Here is a 23,417-nt window from a genome sequence, read left to right as displayed (position 1 = left end):
GCTGGAAAGATGTGAAACCAGTGGTGTCTTTGGTTGAAGTTTGGTAGGCCCATAGAGCTTAAAAAAGCATGAGATGCCAATTTTACTTGTGCATCCCAATAGTACACTGAAGCATGGTGACCAAAACCTTGTTCACGGCTTCAACTTGGCCATTGGCCTGAGGGTAATATGGGGTCGAGCCATCTTTGCGCAAGCCTAATGCAAATGTTAGTTCTGCCATCATGTAATCTATGAAATGGGAGCCATGGTCTGTGACAATGGATTGGGGTACGCCGAACCTGGAAATAACATGGTTAAAAATGAATTGAGCCATTTTCTTACCATCTGCGGAATATGTAGGCATCGCTTTAGCCCATTTTGTAAAATAATCCACAGCGACGATAATATAGTCATGCCCCCCAGCCGAACGAGGGTTACATGTCATATAATCAATGCCCCATTTGGCAAAGGGACCAATGGTAATGACAAGGTGTAGGTGAGCCGGTGGGTGCGCATCTTGTGTTGGTAGATTTAGAATTCATGACACTTGTGGATAGCAAGAATGCAGTGTTTGAAGATGGACGGCCAGAAATAACCAGCGTGAAGGATTTTATGAGTTGTAGCATAACCAGACATATGAGAATTAGAGGATGCAGAGTTCAAAGCGGAAACAATCTCCACGTAATTGACTTCGGTGAGACTAAGTGGCATGACTTCACCCCATGCATCAACAAGATCTGGTGCAGGTATGACCCAGGGATCAAATTTGACCAAGATCATGTTGACAGAGGAAACATGAGGAGGTGGGAGTGGAAAAATTCCCATTAAGGCAGAATCCTTGAAGAGACCTACCCCCACACTATCAAAGGGAGCACCAGAGTTCTTGATGTATGGAACATTTCCATCCAACGAGGAAGAGGCAAAGAAAGACAGTTGATCAATGGTGACAATCTTCCCCTGATGGGGAAAACATATCACATGAAACAAAGAGGAGGCCACATCATTCATGGCATGAGTCCAGCTTTGTCCGAGTAGAAGATTATAATTGAGATTGGCGTCAACAATCTCTACTTCAAATTGCACTGTCTTGCCTTCCAGGGTGATGGCAAGGTTGGGTAAGACACTAAAGGGCCATGAATCATGCCCATCGAAAGCTTCCAACGTGTTCAAAGACTGGTTTAGTGTAGGGGAACCAATAGCCTTCCAACATCTAGTTGACATGATGCAGGTGGAAGCACCTTCATTAATGACAGTGTGGTGGATGGTATTCTCATTGATGATTACCTGAATAAGAAAGGAAATATAATGAGGGAGCCTCAAAAAATGGTTCTCTAGATCGAAACAGATCAAATTAGAATTGGTGGGATCGATGCCCCCGATAACTGACAACAAAGATTTCCGCTGCGATGGGCAGCTTTAGAGTACCTCTAGAGATGACATAGCTGATGGCACCTAAGCCAAATATTCAACAATATTGTAGTGCTGAGTGGCTTGGGCATTGGGATTATACGACGATTTCTGTAGAACACTTCGAGAGGGTGGCCACATAGCAGAATCAAGGTTAGGGCACTCAATTTGTAAAGGGCCAGAACTCGGGGTAGAATAAGAAGGTGCAACTTCTTTTTATTTCCCTACCATGAGAGTTAGAGTTTGATAATCCTTCGATCAAGTTGCCACATTAATGGGCATGCTCATCATGAACACTTGAGATCCAGAGGAAGCAGATCGAGGTTGGTCTCCCATCTGAGTCTACTGAGATGGAAATGGCTCTTTGAGGACGACAGGGGCCCCTTTGACCAGGCGACTAACTTCCAATCGTCTTGGACAATCCTTAGTATAGTGATCCTCCTCACAAATGAGGCAAGGATACTTAGGTTTCCGTTGCAAGGATTCGCCAGCAGATGATTTGTGAGGACCCTGTTTTGGGGCATCAGTTTTAGCTTTGCCTTTGCCTTTCTTTTTTCCTTTCGAGGATTTGTCCACTGCAGTAGACTGGACAGCATGGACCTCTGAGGTTTTACCAGGGCCTAGAGGATTTTGAGATGAACTGTTGGTAGCAGCATTCAAGACCAACTTCTGTTTGGAAGAAGTTTTAGCAGGGGCCCGGGATACTAAACCAATAACTCCATCAACGGGAGGGACATCGGGTGACTTTGATGCTGCAGGATCGGATGATGGCTGCAGAGCATTGGGTAACAATTTGTATAAGGTGCCAAACTGAGAGTAGACTAGGTCCAAGTACTGGGCACAAGCGGTGGCTTGCTCTTCAGTGATGCATCCACCCATAGCTATATCGCGAGGAATTTGGGCTACGAATGATTTGGTAAACCATTTGGTGAGCAACTGATCATCTATCTCGAACTTGGTCAGGTGATGTCTGCGCCTCCATTCATGGATATGATTAGAGATGTGCCTTGCAATGTCTTGCTTAAGCGATGTGAGCAAATAGGTGCCCGTTTCATAACGAACCGATGGCTGAAAATGCATGAGGAAGGCCATGGTTAATGAATTGAAGTCATGAAAATTAATTCATGGTATCTTGATGTACCATTTCACTGTGGCACCTGTGAGGGTCCATTGGAAAATATGAAGACGAATGGAATCATCTACGTATGAGTTCGACAAGCACCAGAGGTGATATGTCATAACGTGGGCCTCAGGATATTGTTTAGGTTTTCCATTGAACTTTGGGAAATCTGATGGTATCTTGGACAACACTGGAGACTAGTACGGAGAATGGAGGATTAGGTCATTTGTAAGATGTGATACATCTAGAAACTCAAGTGTAGCCAAGAAAGGTAACTGAGTATTAAAAGGCATGGAGGGTCGATAAGCGGGCCCATAAGGAGGAGCCCATCCTTGTTGGTAAGGATTTTGGCCATATGGGATCTGAGGTTGCCTGCATTGCGGGTTACCTTGACCAAAGGGAGGGTTCAGACCTTGAACACCTTGAAACTATCTAGGCATAGGCTACTGATAGGCAACGTATCTGTTGAATGGCTGTTGAGCCTATTGACCTTAGACGTACTGATATGGGACCTGCTGTCCTGGAACATAAGGCTGTTCACCCTGTTTCCCCTAAACAAGAGGGTTATGGACTTGCAGTCCTTGGGCATAAGGTTGATACACTTGTTGCCCTTGGACGTAGGTGTCTTGTACCTGATGCCCTTGACCGGCAAGATTCTGAACTTGTTGGCCCTGGAAAAGAGGATTTTGTACCTGTTGCTGTAGGATTTGACCTTGACCCTGTCCCTGCAAAGGTTGCCCTTGTTGATACATATATAAGAGGGTTACTACTGCCCGGGTTAGTTTTTCTATTGCAAGGATTGACCTTGCGGTTGCAAAATTTGTCCTTGGGTTTACAGAGGTTGGCCCTGCGAGGGTGTGGGTTGCAAAGCATATTGCATATGCTGTTGCATGGCCTGATGCAGCTGTTGTAAGGATTGACCTTGCAGTTGTTGCGAGTGACCTTGCTACAAGATAATCTTCCCTTGATGTTGCATGGAAATCCCTTGCTGCAACAAGGGTTGCCCTTGCGGTAAAAAAGGTTGCCCGGGTTGTTGTAAAGGTTGTCCTTGTTGTTGCAAGGGTATTTGAACAATGCCCGAAAAATTACCGAACTGAATCTGGCTGTAAACAGGCTAGATGTACTGCCCAAGTTGGACGGTGTAAGTTTGCTTAACCAATCCTTGAGAACCATATGGAACGTAAGGATTTTGGTATTCGACTTGATCCCATAGGGCTGCCGATACTAAACATTGCTCGATCGAAACGGACCACCAAGATTCTGAACCTATTGGTACTGGACATTGCTTGATCTAGTAGGGTCAGCGGGGTTGTAAATAATACTAGAAGAGGGTTGGCTTATACCAAACATGTGAGCTTGTGAGCCGCTCACATTAGTGGTACCTGAAACCATAGAGACATTCAGGTTCTGCCCCCCAGGCAGTGGCATAATCTGGCCACTGACTAATGGGAAAGAAGAAATGGCACAGACAATCTTTGAAACCACCAGTTAATACTGACGCGTAACTAGGATCGATGATACAAGAGTGTTCGAGATGGTGGGTTGCACTGAGACTGGAGTAACAATTGTTTGGGAAGTCATGTTTGTGACTAACAGACCTGATGCCTCATGCCCAAACAGAATTTTGGTAGAGTGATGAGGCACTAGGTGTGCCTGAAACTAAGTGCCCTAAAGACACATCGCCAGGTGGCAAGATGGTAGGAATACCCTCGGAATAAGGGAAATCCTCGGGAGGGAATTGCAACTGCAATTCTTCCCCCTCAACAACATGTGGAGTTGAGACTTTGGACTCATCCAGAGAAGTGACTAGAGCATCACCTTCGGGTTCCATGTCTGAAAACAAATGACGAAAAATAGACGAATGCGTACTAGGGGATAGTTCCAAAGGAACCCCGATTGATCATACAGACTATAAGGGCGCTGCGGTGATATCTCAACAGTTTCAAACAGAGGGTTTGAAGGATAGACAACCAGTCCAAGCTAACTGTCAGTGGTTGGTGAGTTCTTTGGAGTTATTATCTAGAGATTCCGGGCCAAGATTAGCGATGACCCTGAATCAAAAGTAGGCATAGGACGAGATGAAAATGGTTTAACACTCAAAACAATTGCAAGTTCAACATTTTGGTCCTCGGTTGACTCTGATAACATAGGAAACAACTCCTCAGACAATCTTTTAGGTGGAGGAGAGGAAGAGGAATTGGGTGAAACAGATGGTTTAGCCACGATGAACTTGCCTTAGTCGGCAAAAAAAATAACTTCAAGGCTTTAGAATGTCCTTTTAAGGGAACTCACTATTTGGTCAAAAATCTAACAGGATGTTTTGGATCATGGGCAATCAATTATTAAGACGCATAAAATAATGATGTTGTTTCATTTTTAAGAGTCGAGAAAGAAACAAAGATGACTCTATCACTTTTGATTGGAAACGAGCTCGAAAGGACAAGTGCTCAAATGATCTTTTAAGTTTAAAGAGTCAAAAATGTCAAATGACTACTCTGGATGATCTAGGTAAACAAGATTACCAGGAAACCGTGAACTGCAGAATACCTCCTGGCAAACGCGGAAGTATGAGCAGGAAATCTCCCTGAATGCTGTGTTCGGTGTATCACGCTCACAAGGTGGCCAACTCGGCTTCCTAAGGATAAAAGGATTACAGCCTAGTGGGGTCTACCGTTATATACTCGATGGTACAGGGAGCACAAATCTGTGCTACTGCTGTCTAATGCCGAATCTAACGACAACTACTAGGTTTATAGACGTTGGAACACATCTCTAGCCTAGACCTTCTAGATATGATCGTTAATGTCAAATGCACCTTAGGTTAATTGAATTCATTTTAAAGTTGATCTTGAGTTAAGTTTTAGTTTTCATGTCTTAGCGATGCTACTCGAAAAACCTAAAATGTAACTAAATGGGACAAGACCCTTTCAATTCGATGAAATGCCTACACTAGAGAGGGTAGAAACTACTCAATCAAATGCAAACAATCAAGCAACTGAAAATGAAATGATTTTTCACTACTTCGCTTTTTTTTTTCAAAAAATAAACTAATGAAAAATGCATTCCAATTCCTAATTTCCTGACAAGCACTTATCTGTTGGTCCTTTCAAAATGAAAAAAATTTCTTCCTTTTTCAAATGCTGATGCAATTCTAGTTTTTAAGCGATGCAAATCATAATGATGTAACAAGCTAGAATTTCATACTTTCTCATGAAACAACGAAACACACTTTTCGCATACAATCTTCCAATGAAAATGTTTTTGAGACTATGAGCTCTTTAAGCAGATGAAAGCATGAAAATAGAAGTTCATTTAGATCAATGAAACACTGACTTTATCAAACACAAGACCGACAATGTAATCTATGCTGGAAAAAGACGTTCAACTAAGTAAAGGAAACTTTTCAAAACTTGTGCAAAAGAGGTCAAAATCGTAAAGAGGACCAAAAACAAATGCAAGGAGCAAACACACCTACAACTAGGCTTGATGAGTCTGCAAGCTGTGGAATGGGTGACTAACTAGATGACCTAGTGTCACATACCACTCAATGAATCGATCAATCAAACAACAGGATGACAAGCCTACAAGCAAGCAAAACCAAATAAAAAGTAGCTTCCTAATCAGGGAGAAAACAGTCAAAAGGATTCATGGGGTAAAAAAAAAAGAGCAGAACACACTAGCCAAGATTGGGGCCTAGCCCTAATCTTCACTTACAGGAATTGGCGCGACTGCCTAACTGATAACAAGTGCCATAGGCTAATTGACGTGACTGTTCCTCTGTAAGTCGTGTTGATCGATGCGATTGTTAGCCGATTAAATGTGCTGTTAGAGGGAACTAAGGAAAAATAAAAAAAAATTCAAAACAGGGACCAAATCTGCTACTATGAGTTTTAGACTTAGGCTAGTAAATAGGAGAAGAACAACAAAACCAAGTGGAAAACACAAAAATAGCAAAGTTCTCACGAAATCATGAAATTCAAAACAAACAAAAGGATGGGATCTCCCAATGGAGTCGCCAATTTGTGGTGAAGTAAAATTATAAGTGCAGACACGAACAAATTCCTCTAGCCCAATAATGGATCTAGCCACAACAAATACATTCTATGGAAGATTTCCTTAGGTTAGAATCAATCAAGAGGGCCTACCTCTTGGTCACTTATCCTTCTTGATGGTGTCCTCGCTTTCTCGCTTCAGCAATCTCTCGCTTCCTTTCTTCAAGTTCCTGAAACAAGTAAACGGCAACAACGCACAAACACAATAATAAACAAATTGCAATTCAACCTACTTAATTAATCAAGAAGCATTAAGACACGAATATGTAATATTACAAAACATGTAGGAAATCAATCGATAGTTGCATATATTAATATCAAAGAGAGATTACAACCATTTGTCTTGACATCGTAGTCTTCCTCTGACAAGACTAGGTTCCCACACACTTCTTTTCGCAATTCATGATGGATTCCAACAACAATAGTTTAAAGACTCTTCCCTTTAGGCTTCACTCCAAGCCAAACACACTTCTCCCTCACACAGCTAGATGGCTACAACTAGTAATAGCTTGCTTGTCTAGAATAGCATACTCACACTTAGCCAAAACTCTAACTCTATCACTAGTTTGTGCTTGGGAAGAAGGGAGGTTTATATAAGAAATATGGATGGTAGATGGATCCTCTTCTCATGGGATAAGGACTTATCCCTTGAGGTAATTCCACCATTATAGGGGAAAGGAGCCCAAACTATCATCCTCGACCCCATCTAGCCAAATCATTTACTAGACTTCCATTACGGAGCTTCTAGAGATGGAAGCTTCGGCTCTAATTAAAAAAAAAATCCATAATAGGACTGATGCAACTGGAACACAGCCCAGTAGCACCGATCGACGTGGGGAACAGTGCTAATATCTGCACATCGATGTGGGGGAGACGAAGTTCATTAGTGTAGGCCTTGTAAATTGGGAAAAACAGAAGTTTTAGGGGAAATGGTGCAAAAGGGAAATGATCTGCTCATGGATAGGGACATGATGGGAGTTTCTCCATGAAGGCAAATCATGCGGGGTTCACTATAGAGGTCCTCTAGGATCAAGGAATGGGGAGTACAAGGACAGTGACAAAATGTTGTTTAACACTCTACCAATGTTGTTACTCCACCCACGTTGATACTTCGTTAAGGTAAGTCGCTAGGTACATCCCCAACTAACTTCGTGGATTTGATTGGTATTTCACTTATGACAAGACTAAACATGACTGAGGACGGTCATCCCTTAGTTGGGGGGAGGTATCGTATTTAATGTTAAAGATATTGTATTTAATAGCAATAATGTCAAACCATCATTGAGATTAAATCTCGCGCCAACTTGTACATCCCACAATCATTACCAACATGATCCATATCAATCTGTGATCCCCACCATAGCTCGCACACTTATCCATGCACATTAGAACTTGAATCATGTATGAAAACATTAAATTGCTGTCTTTTCCAATGCATTATATTAATTACTATAATCATCACGGAGTTATCAGTGGTTTTACCATTACCTTTTTCTATATTTCCCTGTCACCACATTCCTTGTTACCACAATCCCTGTCACTGCAACTTTACTGGCTAACACCCCCTCAATGGTTTTGTTTCTACTTCGAGTGCTACTAGATAGCAACTGGTGGAATGGGTGGTCAAGATGTTAGGCATGAGCCATAAGATACAGTGTAGGTCTGACATCAACCAGATGTATGACAGGTTTTTCAGGATGTCGGATGGCACACCTACTTTGAGAGGTTCTAGGGGTTCGACGAAGGTGTTACAATCGAGTTTGCATTAAATTTGGAAGCGAATTATTCTAGATTTTGTGGGTTGGACATTCCTGTAACATAGGATATTATCTCGCCTATTATCGAATTTTCACAAGGAGGGCAGAAATGGTTTGCCTGGAGAATGCCCTTGCCAGAATTTCTAGAATTTTTCTTGCAGGCAAGAGAAACCATGGTTCAGATGGGGAGAAGATATGATCGAAAATATTTGCTGCACCCATGGGTCGAGGTTTCATATTTCATCATGCGATACGTCACTTGTGAAGGTCAGATTTCCACTTTGTTTAAATATCATTTTAAGCTTCTTGCATGTCTTCGGTTCCATCAAGTTCATTCGCTAGATATTCCAATTTTCCATTGGAGCAATATTCAGTTAATGGCATATTTTGTGCGCTGGTTGTGCCAAGAATTAGTAGCCCTCACTGATCCAGGTAGATATTGGTGGCCACCTACCTATTCCACTTGGACCCCCACCATTGTTTCTTTCAGTTTTTCAGTTTCCTTATTTGTAGCACAATTTACTATTTTTGGCAGTTTTTCGGGTCCTCAACTTCCAAAGCCGTTTTGAGGCCCCATACGATGTATTTTCGGAAAACTGAGAGTAACATGGGTCTTTTATCATTGTTTCTCACTAAAAAATTGTAGTCCTTGGATAGATATTTCTAACGAGGTATTGTGCGCGTAAAACATAGATCGTATGCCAAAGTTACAACCCTAGGAAGTTGATGTATCAATTTACCTAAACAGGGCCTGTAGTTTGGCTCTTCATCTCCTAGGGTTAGGTTTTTGGATGTTTAGGGTTTTCCATTGTTTATCAACAATAACTAGGCCTTTGAGCCTCATTGTAACATAGTTCAAAGGCATGTAGCCACCAAATCTCTTCTCAGAGATAAGCTACCATCGCCAGAGCTAGTCTTATTTCCATTCTGTTTGTAAGCATATTTCAGTATTTGATATTAGTGAAATGAAGAGTTATTTCTACTGCATATTTCTATTTATGGTAATATCTGTAATTTGTTGCATTCCTGTTTAAATCTGGATTAGTGTATCAGAGCGGTTTGCTCTTTCTGTATTTTTCTTTGCATGTCCCCAACAAGGTCGAGATATAAGGAGTTAGGACTTGAACTGGTCAAACCTTTTTAAGAATAGCCTCGAAAATCCTGATGGTCTCGCATGTCAGATGAAAAGAAAGACAAGGGGTAGGAGATCTTATCAAAATCTTGCTCGAAGAAACCCTCGTGTGACAAAGGAATGCGATGATGGACAACTTTGCCCAGATGCTTTAGTCGCTACCAAGGGTGACACATCTACTTCTGGCAACTACTCTGGAAGCACCACACCCTTTAAGGTACAAGTTAACTTTCACATTCCAATATTTGAGGGTCAGGTTGATGCAGACGCTATAGATAAATGGTTAAATCTGCTAGAAGCATATTTTCCCGTTCATGATTTTTCTAGTCGGGAAAAGATCGCTTTTTCACTTCTCAAAGCAGCCCCCCACATCAAGGACTGGTGAGAAACCTACTGTGAGCAGAAGGATGAAAGTACAAACTCACTGTTTTCAGCTGCACCCACTTGGAACTCATTCTGGGATTCCATCAAGGAGTAGTACTACCCTGTCAGGAGCTATGAGGATAAATACATAAAGTGGACAATGCTGCGACTGGGAAGGGACCAAGATGTGTCGGAGTTTACCATTGTTTTTCATACCATGTTGGCTTGTGGGGGCCTGACACAGGTTCAGTGTGAGTTAGCCAAACAAATCCCTACACTACTGGCCCTTTCAGCATCAGCCCGCGGAGTGCGGACTGATGTCTCACTCGAAGGAGTATGGCGGGATGCTGGAACTAAGTTTCCACACCCTTGAGATGGATGCGATGTTAATTTATTCAAACTATACCTGCCTTTGTGTAGGTTACTTATCCCTCTGTTCTGCCCTTTAATACCTTTGCGAAATGTTACCATCAGCTTCTGCGCAGCCATAACCAGCGGTTGATATGCTTTCGTGCTGCTAGGGCAGTGAATTGTGACATTTCCCAAACTACGTTAAGTATCTTACTTATCTTATTAACAAATATTAGTTATCTTTGTGTAAACAAATGTTCTTACTTGTGTTCACTTAACCAATACAATTATACACATTCGTGCATCATATAAGCATTAGAAGCGAAATTCATACCCAATATAATAGATGTGTAAACAGGAAAAAAAGACATGGAAATTATAGAATACTTCTCTTTATTGATAATTCTAGATGATTATAGACTCAAATCACCCCACGCACTCAACTGCAAGGGTTCGCGCACTCAGCTGTGGACTTCTAGGCCTTTGCACACTCAGCTGCAAAGCCTGTACCTATGCTACGACCCAAACTTAGACTTCTACTCAGAGCTATCTCTCATACATCTTTGATCATTCTTCATTCATTTTCTCTATCTTCTATCTACTTACAGCTTAGATCTATTTATACAATCCCATGGTCCGTGGACCATGGGTAGATCTTTTACAACTAACATTACATTATCAAAATAAGGGCGAACAACCTTATGACTCTTTAACATCTATGCGCTTCACGATCACAAAATGTGGAGTATTTACATTTGGATTACAAAAATTGGACCAAAATATGGGCTTTAAGCCCCAAAGATACCCTTGGGGGATCCTGTGCCCAACAGGCCCCCAACACAAACATCATGACTTGCCCTCGAGTCACTCTGCAGGTGCATAGATCTTAGATCAAAGACCTCCCATATCTGTTCTGATCATCGCAACTTCGACAGTGAACTGAGCAGCTGCTTGGTGGAATTCTTCCACATGCTGTTCGGTGATTGCTGCTGAACTACTGCTCTAAATATTCTACTGATATGCCTGTAGTTTTGCGAGCATCCCTTCAATGGAGGCTATGATCATGTAAGCCTCATCAATCCATGGCTATAGGCACGCTTTTGAGACCTCTTCTTTGTGCTGAGCGACATCCACTTTCTCCTTCTACGCCTTTGTCTCCTGCATCCTTGCACACCTCTATGTAAGGGAAACTGTCTATGTGGTCCCTTTTACCTCGTCATACCTCTGTTTTACCTCATGCGCCTCTGTCTCTAGGCGCTCTACATTTGGGTCCTCTTGCAGGGTGGTTAGGACCTCGAATGACTTTTCGAACAGCTGCATGTAGTCTACCACTGCACTATCAACTACCGCTATTGCTACTATAACAACGTTGGTACGATGTTCCTAGATCTCCAACGAAGTTGAAGGCTAAGCCTTCAACTGCAGTTCTGCAATCTATAGCTTCATCTCTAGCTGAACCCTAGCCATCTCTGCTTGAGCGTCGCACACCCCTGTGGCCAATTTGCGGACGCGCGCCTCTACCAGTTCTTTTGCCTAAATGTCCAACTCTGGTACCATCTGGCAGGCTTCCTCCACAACCTACATTATTTGCTTATTCTTCTCTACTGCTTTATTGTGCTTCAAGCCCAACCGCTCAATGTTGATGCGCTACTCACTCATCACCTATAGAGTGCGACTCTTGCTGGCCCTAAGTTCCACGGTGACTCTGTCTTGTAAGAGGTAGAGCGTCTCCCAAAGGAGTGTGACCATATTCAATCCTACCCCTTTCAGACTACTAACCTTAGGCCTGTCTGCCTCATTTTCTATAGTGAGTGCCCCATCAAGTAGCAGTATCACATTGGTCACCCTTGTGTGTAACATCTCCTCGACAGCTACAGTGCCAATCGCGAGGCTAGTGGACAATGTGCTAGCCTGTGGAGTGCGAACTTGAAACTCCTGTAGTTCTCTTCGAAGATCCCCAATACCATCTGTTGATGTTCTTCAAATTGTTAGAGGGCCTCCACAGTGACATCCCTCATTGTTTCTCCAATGTCATGTAAATCCCCCTTAGTGAGGGTGATTGGGTCGAAAGACGTCTTGGATGCCTTGGTTTTCTTTCGCAGCACTATCTGCTCTCACGGTTGTGGATGCTTGAGTTGGGTGGATGTTTTCTGCTGGGCCGTGCCACCTTGTTATGTTTTTGTTTCTGCCTCAGTGCCAGGTGAAGGTGAATTTTATCCTTCACGCTCTTCTTCCCCTGTTTTCTGTTGTTCCGCCACTTTCGTTGCATCACGCGTTGCTTGGGCCTTAGCCTCTACTTCCTCTTTCCTGTGCTTCTCTATTAGCTACGCGATCTGAAGCTTTGTTTCTTCCTTCTTGCACTATGTGGCAGACTTGTCTGTTTCTAGCACGGAGTTAGCTGGAGCACGCCACTCCAGTGGCCAAGACTCAAGGACTACAAATATCACATCATCAGTCACCAGATATGGTAAGTTGTGCCATGTCTTCGTAGGGTCCTTCCTCGCCCTAATGAAGACATGGTGGAAATCCGCTTTGAACTCTGCAAAGCTTTGTAGACTGGCGTATACTATGGGTGACAATCATGTCTTGCGATTGATCCCCATATGGATATTCATCTCCATTAATATCCAAAATATCTTTCTCTCCTTTATCCGCTGCACATCCCTGGTTTCCCACATCGAAGCGCACTTCGCTACCCTTGGAAGGTACAGCGCAACTGAAGGGAACTAGCTATCTTCAGGAGCTCCCATGCCACTAGTACAATCGACAATAGGAGCCATGTGTAATGAAACATTTTGCCCTGCTCCTGTGACTCACGACAATTCGCAGGGAACTCGCGGCATAGATAGTTCACCTAGTTAAACTAGACTCCTTCCGCACATTAGGCCGCTAGTGCAACCACAGGCGTGGGCACCTCATCCGCACGACACTTCCACATCACCTTCCATGCTAGGATTTGTGTCACAACCTTGACTACAAGGTTGTTAATGCTAGAGATGGCATATCCTCGCTTCTTCTTCTCCAACTTGAACCTCTTCTTCATTTCTTCCGCAAGAGCCAACTCGCCACCTTTTCCTTCGGAAATATTAGATGGATCCTCCCCTGAGTAAGGCAGCTATGTAATCTGATGAATCAAAGGGTCTGTGATGGGAATGGGCTCCTCTAGCCACAAACACCCATCATGCACCAAGCAAAGTAGCTGCCTGATGACGAAGACGGTCACTGGGGCATGGTAGTAATGAGGCACTGGGAGCAGGTTTAGCAACCCGACTTTCTCTACACCTCTGAGCCATGTGCGCAGCTCCAATTCAATCATTGTAGCCATCGTGTCCATGCTCTGGCACATTAGCTTCATAGTCACTAAATGTGGGAACTTCTCATGGTCTGTGAGATCCCAATATTCAAACTTCAATACATGAAACCGCCCCAAGTGCAGTCCCTAAAAAACAATATTGTCTAGGAGTAGTGGATTTTACAGAGAGCTCTTACTCTCATCTATGTCCTTTGGCACCTTGGCTTTACCCTTCTGCAGAGGAACATATTCCGGCAGCCTGGTAATAGGGTCCGCACTCTGGGTTTCAACTTCCACTTCCTCGTCCTCCTCTTCCACCAGGATTTCTTCAAATTCCTCCTCGTCAGCCTCCAAATTAATGAGCTTCCCCTTTTCCTATAGGGTGAGCTTGGTTCTCTGTGGATTTCTTGGCAAGACGCGTACCGAGATCATGGCCCACTTATACTTCTTAGGTCGCGGTGTTTGGGTTGATTTGGGGACTTCCACGATTATTCTACTGCTCTCTGGGGCTTCCACTATTGCAATTTCCTACGCAGATTCCTCGGGTGTCGACATCATTCTAGTCAAAAGGTCCTTTGTCTCCTTCGGAAATGTTTCAAACACTAAATTTGCTCTCAAAGCCTCAAAATTTGAAAGGTCTATACACACTTGATGGCGCAACAATTCAGTTCTCAAAATGGTAAGTGTTTTTCGCTGGACAACCACTTATAATTTATAGGGCCTTTTGAATTTGAATTCGACCGTTCCCCAGACATTTGGTCCATTAATGCTATATTGGCAGCAGATTTTCAAGAATCTAGCCCATAAAATTCGCCTTAAATGCCTATTGCCCGCTTCATTTGGCCTCAAACCAACCATGAAATTGTGAATAGTGACTTTAACGGTCACTTTCCAGCAGACCTACGCACTGTCATGAACCCTGTGACACTTCACTGCTTTGCGTAGTCCTGAAATCGCGCAGCTCTAGGGTAGTGTAGTTTATAGTCCTTCGCCTCCTTTCAACTACCTGGAGCATTAAGAATGTGCTTTGTTGGCTAGTCAGATGGCCGGGCCACCTGTGTATGGCTTCAAATGACTGCCATTCACTTTTCCTGGGAAGAGATCTCCATTCAACTTAACCAATTGGACTGCGCCACCATCAGTAATCTCCTTAATAACATACGACCCCAGCTGATGCATTCTTAGCTTTCATGAAATTTATCAAACTTACTGTCATACAACAACACCAAGTCATTCACCTTAAAGGTGTGCATATGAATATGTTGATCATGCCACACCTTTTCACGCTACTTTTGGACTTGGTGGCGAAATCCAGCCAAAAATCTCTCTTCTTCCAGCTCATCCAACTGCGCAAGCCTCTCTTCTAGGGCTTCACATTTGTCATACCTGTGAGCGCTACTATGCACAGACTAGGCACGTTGTATTCCATAGGCATCACAACTTCAACCACGTATACCAGCCTAAAGGGTGTCTGTCCTGTTAACTTCTTACACGTTGTCCAATAAGCCCAAAATACTGCAGGTATGTGTAGGTCCCAATCACTAAGTTGAGCATTGCATACATTGGTCAGCGCGTTTTTAAGAACTTTGTTGAATGCCTCCACTGTCCCGTTAGCCTATGGGTGCTAAGGTGTCCTCTTTTGATGATACACCTGAAATTCCTTCATTAGTGTGTTGATCATCTCATTCAGAAAGTGCATACCATGATCACTCATCAAGGTCTTTGGACAGCCAAATCGTGTCAGTACATGCTCAAATAGAAACTTCATGGTAGTCGCGCTTGTGAAATCCTTCATCGGTTGCGCTTTTTCCCAATGAGTCAAATACTCCATTGCAGTGATAATATACGTCGCGCCTATCTTCCCTTGTGGCTAAATTGGTCCTACAAAATCTATTGCCCACTTTTTGAAAGGTTGCAATGTCATTTGCGGACTCAAAGACATTTCATCCCTCCACGATGGCCTATCAGTTCTTTGACATACATCGCACGCCTTGCAATATGATTTTGAATCCTCATGAAGGGTTGGTGACCACAACCTTGCACATAGAATCTTCTGCTCGGTTTCTCTCCCTGCATAATTTCCTCCCACGAGACCCCCATGAGCATCTGTAAGGATGCTACTTCGTTCAAACTCAGGTTCATACCTTCGCAGTATTTCATAATTCCCCATCTTGTATAGATGCACAGTAATGATAAAGAAATTTGCCACGTGCACCACTAATTCCTTCTTTTACTGGATAGAGCATCCTTCTGGCACAGGTTTAGTTGTTAGGAAGTGTATTATATCCTCAAAATGTCCATCCACAATGCGAACAGTAAAAAGTTGCGCATCAGGTAATCCTTCCTCCAAATTAGTGGGTTCCTCCCCTGTCTCGATGTGCAACAGGTGGTCTGGTCCCGCGTTCAAAACTCCCCTTGTGCGTACCCCACCATCTTGCGGGCATAGCGTGCAGTACCTAGTCCAAGGCCTGGAAGCGTTGCTTTTCTGGCACCTCCCTCTCAAATGCATCCAAAAAGATATCCACCTCATTCAGTCCATCACAAGTAGGCAGATATCTTACCTCTGATGATACATAATGTAGTGATCGGGTCATCATGTTGCAATTCAATGTAGTTATTTCGTGTAACCGATTCTTCTAACGTTCTATTTCTTCATCGGAATTCAAAGTGTAGGAGCTCTTGTGCTCCCATGTAATCCACCCATCCATGGTGGTATTTACCCAGTCTTTGTCTCGCACTGTTATCTTATAGATGCAGTCCAAGTCATCATCGCTCTCATAGTCACGGACCGGTTCCGTATAGCGCGATACTTCAACAGAATCTAGGGGTATTATTACGCACAGTGATTTCTTCTCAAAGACTGTCTTTTGCTTCTTTAGATTGATTACCCCGTTCATATCAGTAGCCCAATCAATTCCCAAGAGTGCGGGGTAGCGATTGCTGTCATCAACAATCTCTATTACCTCAAAATCTGCTAGCACGCTCGCTCCCTCAATATCCACTGTCACTCCTTACAGCCACCCAATGGGTATTATTTTCTACTGATTCACCATCCTTAGTTGAATTGGAGACCATTGCAGTGCAGGTCTCCCCATTCGCTCCCATGTTTGTTTCGGTAGAACATTCACATCTGATCCCAAATCCAGAAAAACTTGATCCATTTCGTATTCTCCTATCTATGCGATGAGTCACATTTCACGCCTCATCCTTGTCTTGTGCTTTCCGATCTTGTGGACTACACGTGGTTCACCTAGCGCGGTCCCATCACATCTATTGATAAGTTCCTGTAACCCTTTGACAACCTTACTGTTGTACAGTAACTTCATACAAGTTTCGAGGAAAGTTTTGAGCATGGAGGGGTCCATCTCCAACTCTAGTTTAGCTTTGCTTCCTAAAGTGGAGGCCTCAGTGAAGCTCTTCTTAGCTTCCATGAAGGTTTCCCGAGCACGCTCCAAATCAAACTTGGCCTCTTTCGCTAGGGCTTTGTGAACCCATGTACTGTCTTCTGGCTATTTTCCCTTGTCATCTCTCGTCGAGATTCCACTTCGGAACATTATATTTATGTTCAAATCTTCCTCGTGCGGCTTAGACCTCATCATGTGCAGGTTCTGAGTCGGAGGAGACAGTAGCGCTCCTTTGTCACGTATCCTAGCTATCAACGTAGGACAATCTTCTATTTCATGATCAAAGAGAGTGCAATACTTGAACGATGGGCGCGTTGGCTTAGTGAAATCGTGGGCATAGTGTTGTGGCCCTCCGCAATTGTAGAAAATCAACTGTCCACGACCTCTACTAGGTCCTTCTCCACCTCGGCCTCATCTATGCCCCTGAATCCTATTCGCATCATCCTTGCATTTTGGTCAAGGGGCCGAGTTTCGGCCTGAACCCTTTAGGTGGGATTTCTATCCATCATCAATTCATAGCTCCTGCAAGTACACTCGTCATGTCCCACCGAACTATAAAAATTGCAGGACAACTGTTGCGAAGTTTGTGTATACTTCTATAACAAGTGGCAGTTATCCGTGGCATGTTTTCCAGCTATTTGACAGATAACACACCACAAAGCGGGCACCGTGCTAGGTCCTGCTTGAGCTTATGGCCTTAAAGGCATTAGTCCTCCTCCTGTAAGGTAATTTGTAAAGGCCGGCAATGGACAATTTCATGACCATGACTCTTGCATTTCATGCACCATACTTCTTCGCGTACCTCTGGTCGAACCGTCCTATCCTGCTTCAAGCTTTGCATCTCAAGGCACATATTCTTCAGCTATGCGTGGATCTGCTGAACTCCTAGGTTGGGATCTTGCATCGGGGTCTCATGTAGTCTCATGAAAATCTCCGAGGCCTCTGCGTAAGTTGTTATCTTTTGTTGCGATAGCGCACTCCTTAAATGTGGTAGTAGCGAAGCCACAAACCACTTGCGATAATGTCCATATGTCAAATTCATGTTGGATTCACGGATCATAAATTTCAGCCTCTGATCTAGTTCTCAAGGCATCTTGCCTGGTACCATCATGATCTCTTTCCATCCCACAATCGACTGCGCTTCAGATTTAGGCCTGCTAAATTACCTATTTAGTGCAGCTTGGATGTTTACTACTCTAGCATTCAGGTTATTGCTGGAGTACTTAATATACCAGGTTAGCGCGCAATCTTGCAGAGCACTAACTAGTGTAGCCTTCTTTATGTTATCATCTATAACACCTTTATCTTTCCATACAACGCTCACAACGAACCAGAATTAGTCCAGGTCCTCATTTCCCAAGCCTTTAAACAAAGGCAACTTCATTGTGTTTGCCATACTGAATCGCAGTGGTGGTGGAGGTGTGTTTTGGAGAATTTGGTATCTACGGATAAATACTAATTCCCTAGATAAGTAGCCATATATAGAACAACAGTTTAAAGCACTTTAGCCTTTTCCTATAAGCAATAGATAAGACAAAGAAGATGAGAAGACCTACTTGTAGTTATGCTTTCCTCTTGTCTCCTTTGTATCAATCCTGTCACTCCTTCCCATACTTAACACGCTTGAAAAGTACTTGTAAAAACAAACAAAAGACAAAGAACTGATCAAAGCAAAAGATATATTGAATACAAGTAAATGGAATCAGATTCATTTCACACATATAAGCATCATAAGACAATACAAACATATGGGAGAAAGGTTCAAATACTTTATTGAATAGAAGAAGAAATTACAACCATTGTGTCTGATTCAAAGTCATTCCTCCAGCTTGGATCCCATCCACATCACATCAAAAGCATGACAAACTTGTAGCATTACAATACTTGCTTCAAATCCAATTCTCATAGAAACATTATCTCCTTACAATTCAACATAATCCAGCCCCTAAGTACTTAGATGAGTGGTCAATTTATATGGAGATGAAGGAGGTTTTGTCAAAAATGGTGGTATTGAATGGCCTTCCATACTTAGAATTAGTTCCATGGAGGAAGGGATGAGAGGATAGGATGCATCTTAACTCATTCCTCATCCATTTTCGAGCTCATAGGAGTTGATAAGTGAGGGAACCTTCTAGATGACTCCAAGAGATAAGAATATTCCCCAAACCCTATGTGAATTTCACTCAAACTCACCCAGCGTAGGTGAAAGGAATCCTAAGTGCTCTGTAGAGAACCCTGGCATGGACTTAATTGCTCTGCAGTGCACCCTTACATGGGCCTACCTGTGTTGGTCCCTCTAGAGGCCATTTCTGGATGTCTTCAAGTCATGAAACTGTCTGGGAAGGAGGCATTCAAAGGGGTGACTTGTTTAGGGCATGTAACAACTGAAATTAGGGTTTTATGAGCCCTAAAACACTGATCTATATGATGGGAGTGATGTGCCCAAATGGATATGTAACAACTGCTCCCTAAAGCATGAAGTCAGAAAAATGCAAATGTCGAATTAAATTCTTTACGATGTGATGAGGAGGTTTCGAAGTGGATGATGACTTGTATCAATTACAGTGCATATATCATGATATTTGATTTTTACATCACTGAGGGAAGGCATACCCATGCTCAGCGTATAAACTTTCATTACATGTACACAAATAGTCATTTACAGATATAGACCCATGATCGGAATGACCATCAATGTAAAGCCATTGTACATATGATTTAGTATTCCTGAAATCACAGCCCAGATGGATGAAACTAGATGTGGGGTCTTCTATCTCATTCAATCGTTCGCTCAAGTACAATTCTAACCATGTGAATATATGATCTAAAATTGAACATGGGAAGACACCGTCTAATTACCAGCGAATGTTGTAAGTTGTTAACAGACGCGAGAGAAATCATCGATAATAATAATGATCCTCAAGGTACTGCAGTACATTCTGCATGGTGTGAATGGATGATTTGATGTCGAACACTGTACAAAGTCTTTCGTTTGAAGGCCATTTATGTCAACCTATCAAGGGAAGTGAGAAACCTGCCATTGATGTATGCAAGCCTCAAGGCACTGGTATGGTGTTTCTAAGTCAACTTCTTGGATAATGTGTTGATGTCAACAAGAAACGACTCGTCGCAGGAGGGCCTTGATGTATCCCACATCAATGACACGAAACAATTGTAGTGATTTTAGAGATGGAATTTGACTAGTGAGATAAGGTTTAGGAATGGCGGTCATGAAAATTAAGGTTTATGGTATTGCAAAGGATGAATTTTCACTGAATGACTTCTCTTGAACATGTCGGTGTCACTGAAATGAATTGCTAGCATTGAACCAAAACAAAGTGATGGATGGTATGATAGACCAATGGTGTGATAACTATCAAGCTAAGAACCCAACCCAAATAGTCACAGTGATGGAGTGAAAGTGTCATGTTCAAGAGCGACCTGCTACCATAAAGTGGTTTTCCCCTTTTCCCATTTTCCCCAGTCATTGTTGACTAGTACCTCTTTATTTTTATCAAGCTTGAGGAGGATAACATATGCTTGTTGTATAATTCCACCCTTCAGGTGAATCCATCGCTATTTGATGTTTTAACGAGTCTAGCGAAGGTGAAACTTGATCTTGTCTAGATGGACAAGTTTGTCACTATTTGATGTTTTAACGAGTTTAACGACAAAGATAACTCAGTCCTTTTCATGTTTAGAGAGTTTGAAAAGGGACAAAAAGAAAACTCCACAAGTTATTTTTCATAAATTAATCTCTCAAGCCCGAAAAAGCATAAAATAATACAAGAGAGATGTCATTTCCAATCCATTAATGCACTAGAAAGGACAAGCGCTCGGAAACATTTTCATGTTTAGAGAGTCTAAAAAGAGCTTTAAGAGGACTCCAAGGGGTTTCGTTTTTCATTTTTAACAGAGCTCGAAAAAGAGATAAAAGTGTGCTCTATGGTCAAAGGTACAATTTACAATTGAGCACATCAAATTCTGTAAGTCAGCTACAAAACCTGCTAAAAACACCACCAAATGGATTAAAAATACCTGATTCATAGGCAAAAATAGGCAAATACTAATGTTTAATTGATTAATTAACATGAAATAAACATAAAACAAGTTTTTACCATGAATTTTTTACCATTTGGAACTTACCATTCAGTTTTGTGCTCTGAGTTAGTTTTTACCTCGAACTTCATTAGCTGATTGCAAGAGATTCCGTGGACCATTTCTTGAGCTGTTCGGACCAGGTAGGAGCTTAACCTCTCTTCTTTGTTTTCAGGTCATTCTTTTGTCATTTCATGCAAGTTTTAGGGTTTCTTGGGTCCCTTAGGGTTTCATTTTTCGCCCTTGGACCAGTGCAGGCTTTCACATTGAAAATTGTGCTGAAGAGCACTTAGATGGAAGACTGCATGCTCTGCAATGCACTGTCTCTATGCCTGGTCTGCGCTGGGTGAGTTTCCCAAGTTTGATTTAGTTGTTTGCTCCAAAATTTGTCCTGGTTTTTGCATGGAAAGGATCCTAACTAAGATTATCATTGTGTTTCAGGCTTTCATAGGATCATAATGTTGATTACATGGTGAGAAAGAGAGCATGAAGAAAAAGACATGGTTGCCCTAAACAATCTAGGTACAGTTGAGGCCCTCAAAAACTGTGGGTTACTCAAATACTTCAAGTTGTCTGGGATCTGACCGATCAGACTTTTCACATAAGGTACAAGATGGTCCCTATTACCATTGATGATATTTACTTTCTTACCGGGCTGTCGAGGCGAGGTGATCCCATCTCACTTTCTGGATTAGCCCGTGGAGGTGAATCGGTGAGAGATTATATTAGACAGTTTTGTCAGCCAGGTACATAGCCTAGCAAGGATGGGAAAATAAAAATCAGAGATGTAGGTGATTTTCCTTTGAGAAAGATCCTATTAACAATCACAAAATTGGCTGGCAGTGTGACACTACACTTGTCAGACAGATCATATATGCTGTACGCACTGGAGTGTCTAGAGACAAAAGTTTTCAATTGGTGCGAGGCTGTGCTTTCTTCACTAAAAGAACAACTGACCAAGGTAAAAAGTGGTATGAAGAAGAATTTTTGCTATGGTTCGATCTTAATTGCTTTTACCTTAGAGAGAATCCCATTGATGCAACCACAACATGTATCACTGGGTGTAGCTGGTCCTAGAGATCTACGTATGTAGAGGTGGGTTGAATTGATGGCTCAACATGCGGATCAGTCAACAACCATTTTGTCCACTACATTCTTTAGTTGGCTCAAGCGACAACATCTTGTCATCGAGGAGCATCCATACTTAGGGATGGATTTCCGTGGAGATCCAGATTTGATTATACTAGTTGGATCACAATGGGGTGCTATGGGTAAATTGTTTGACCAAAGTGTTTTTTGATTTTTCAAGTTTATACGTGTTTTTGTGTTTTTAATGTTTACAAGACTAAACTAAAATCATTCTCATGCATGCAGATGTGGGTACTGTTCGACCTGTGGGGCACCAACAGGGTGCAAGTGGGCTAGTTCAGAGAAACATTGGGAGAGCTGTTCTCCAAGACTTGGATTTGGCCGAGACCTTGGCAGAGTTGCACAATCACATAGAGGGATTAACCCTTGGTATTTCGGATGTCCAGATCGAGGAGTTACCTATGAAGTTGCAGCGCCATACAATTGGTGTTCCTAGCCGTTGGGCGAGGCTTTTGCGCATGATAGCACAGGCTGTGACCTGTTATCATGAGCACCAATAGATCTACTTAGGATGTTTTTTGCATGCATTTTGAGTTTTTTGGGTCATATGACCAAACGTATCTTGGACACAAATTTTGTAAAAGATTTTAAAACACCTATCTATTCTACTTTTAGAGTTCTCTATGGTTGTAAGAAATCCTATTCAACTGATGATGTGAATTGAAAATATTACTTTTACATGTGTTGAAAATGTCTATTTAACACATAATTCACTAGAAAATCAGTTAATGTGTTAAGATTTCTTGAAATATGTTGATATCGAATGTGTTCAAAATGCCTTTCCAAAATACGAACTCTAAGGAACATGTGAAAAATTGTTGGATTTCAGATAGTATAAATGTTTTTTAGTTGTAGTACAACGAGTTGTGAGTCTAGCCTAATGATGATTCGGCGAATGCCAAGTGAAATGAAATCAGAGAGAAGTTCAATCAATGTGCTATACTTAGCAGTGTTGTTCGTTGATCGATTGATAAAAATCCCTTGAAAACTCACTAACTCGTCACTTGGAGTGCAAATAGCCCATGCTACATAAGACAAGTTCTGCATACTACGACTAGCACCATCGGTGTAACCAATAAAAGGTTTCGAAGACTCCAACATCTGCAACAAATGCAAAGTGAATTACTAACCAGATAAAAACTCTAAAAGACACACACACACATGCAATGAAAGAATATATACAGTGAGTTTTACTACACTTGATCAAGCATAGTAACATTTCAGGTACAACTCATTTAAGGGTTGCGACAATGGAATACCATCATAATATACTGACTCATAGGCACCTTTTTCCAAAACACGCTTGACAATAT

At 42.3% G+C, this 23,417-nt stretch overlaps 1 protein-coding gene across 1 annotated transcript in view; it reads right to left on the bottom strand.

Annotated features, from left to right (window-relative positions):
- Positions 1-6,658: 6,658 nt before the first annotated feature.
- LOC149252881 (formate dehydrogenase-like) overlaps positions 6,659-23,417 on the bottom strand; it is a 91,125-nt gene continuing 74,366 nt past the window's right edge. Inside the window, exon 4 of the mRNA XM_089454301.1 lies at positions 6,659-6,728. Within this exon, the coding sequence (XP_089310427.1) occupies positions 6,659-6,728 (70 nt within the window). The remainder of the gene's footprint in view (positions 6,729-23,417) is intronic.

Source organism: Pinus tabuliformis, chromosome 7 (genome assembly GCF_031772625.1).
Source record: "Pinus tabuliformis cultivar Carrire ecotype Pingquan chromosome 7, CPIR1, whole genome shotgun sequence".
NCBI lineage: Eukaryota > Viridiplantae > Streptophyta > Pinopsida > Pinales > Pinaceae > Pinus > Pinus tabuliformis.
The sequence above is the reverse complement of the archived record's forward strand: the minus strand, read 5'-3'. Positions and strand labels throughout refer to the sequence as shown.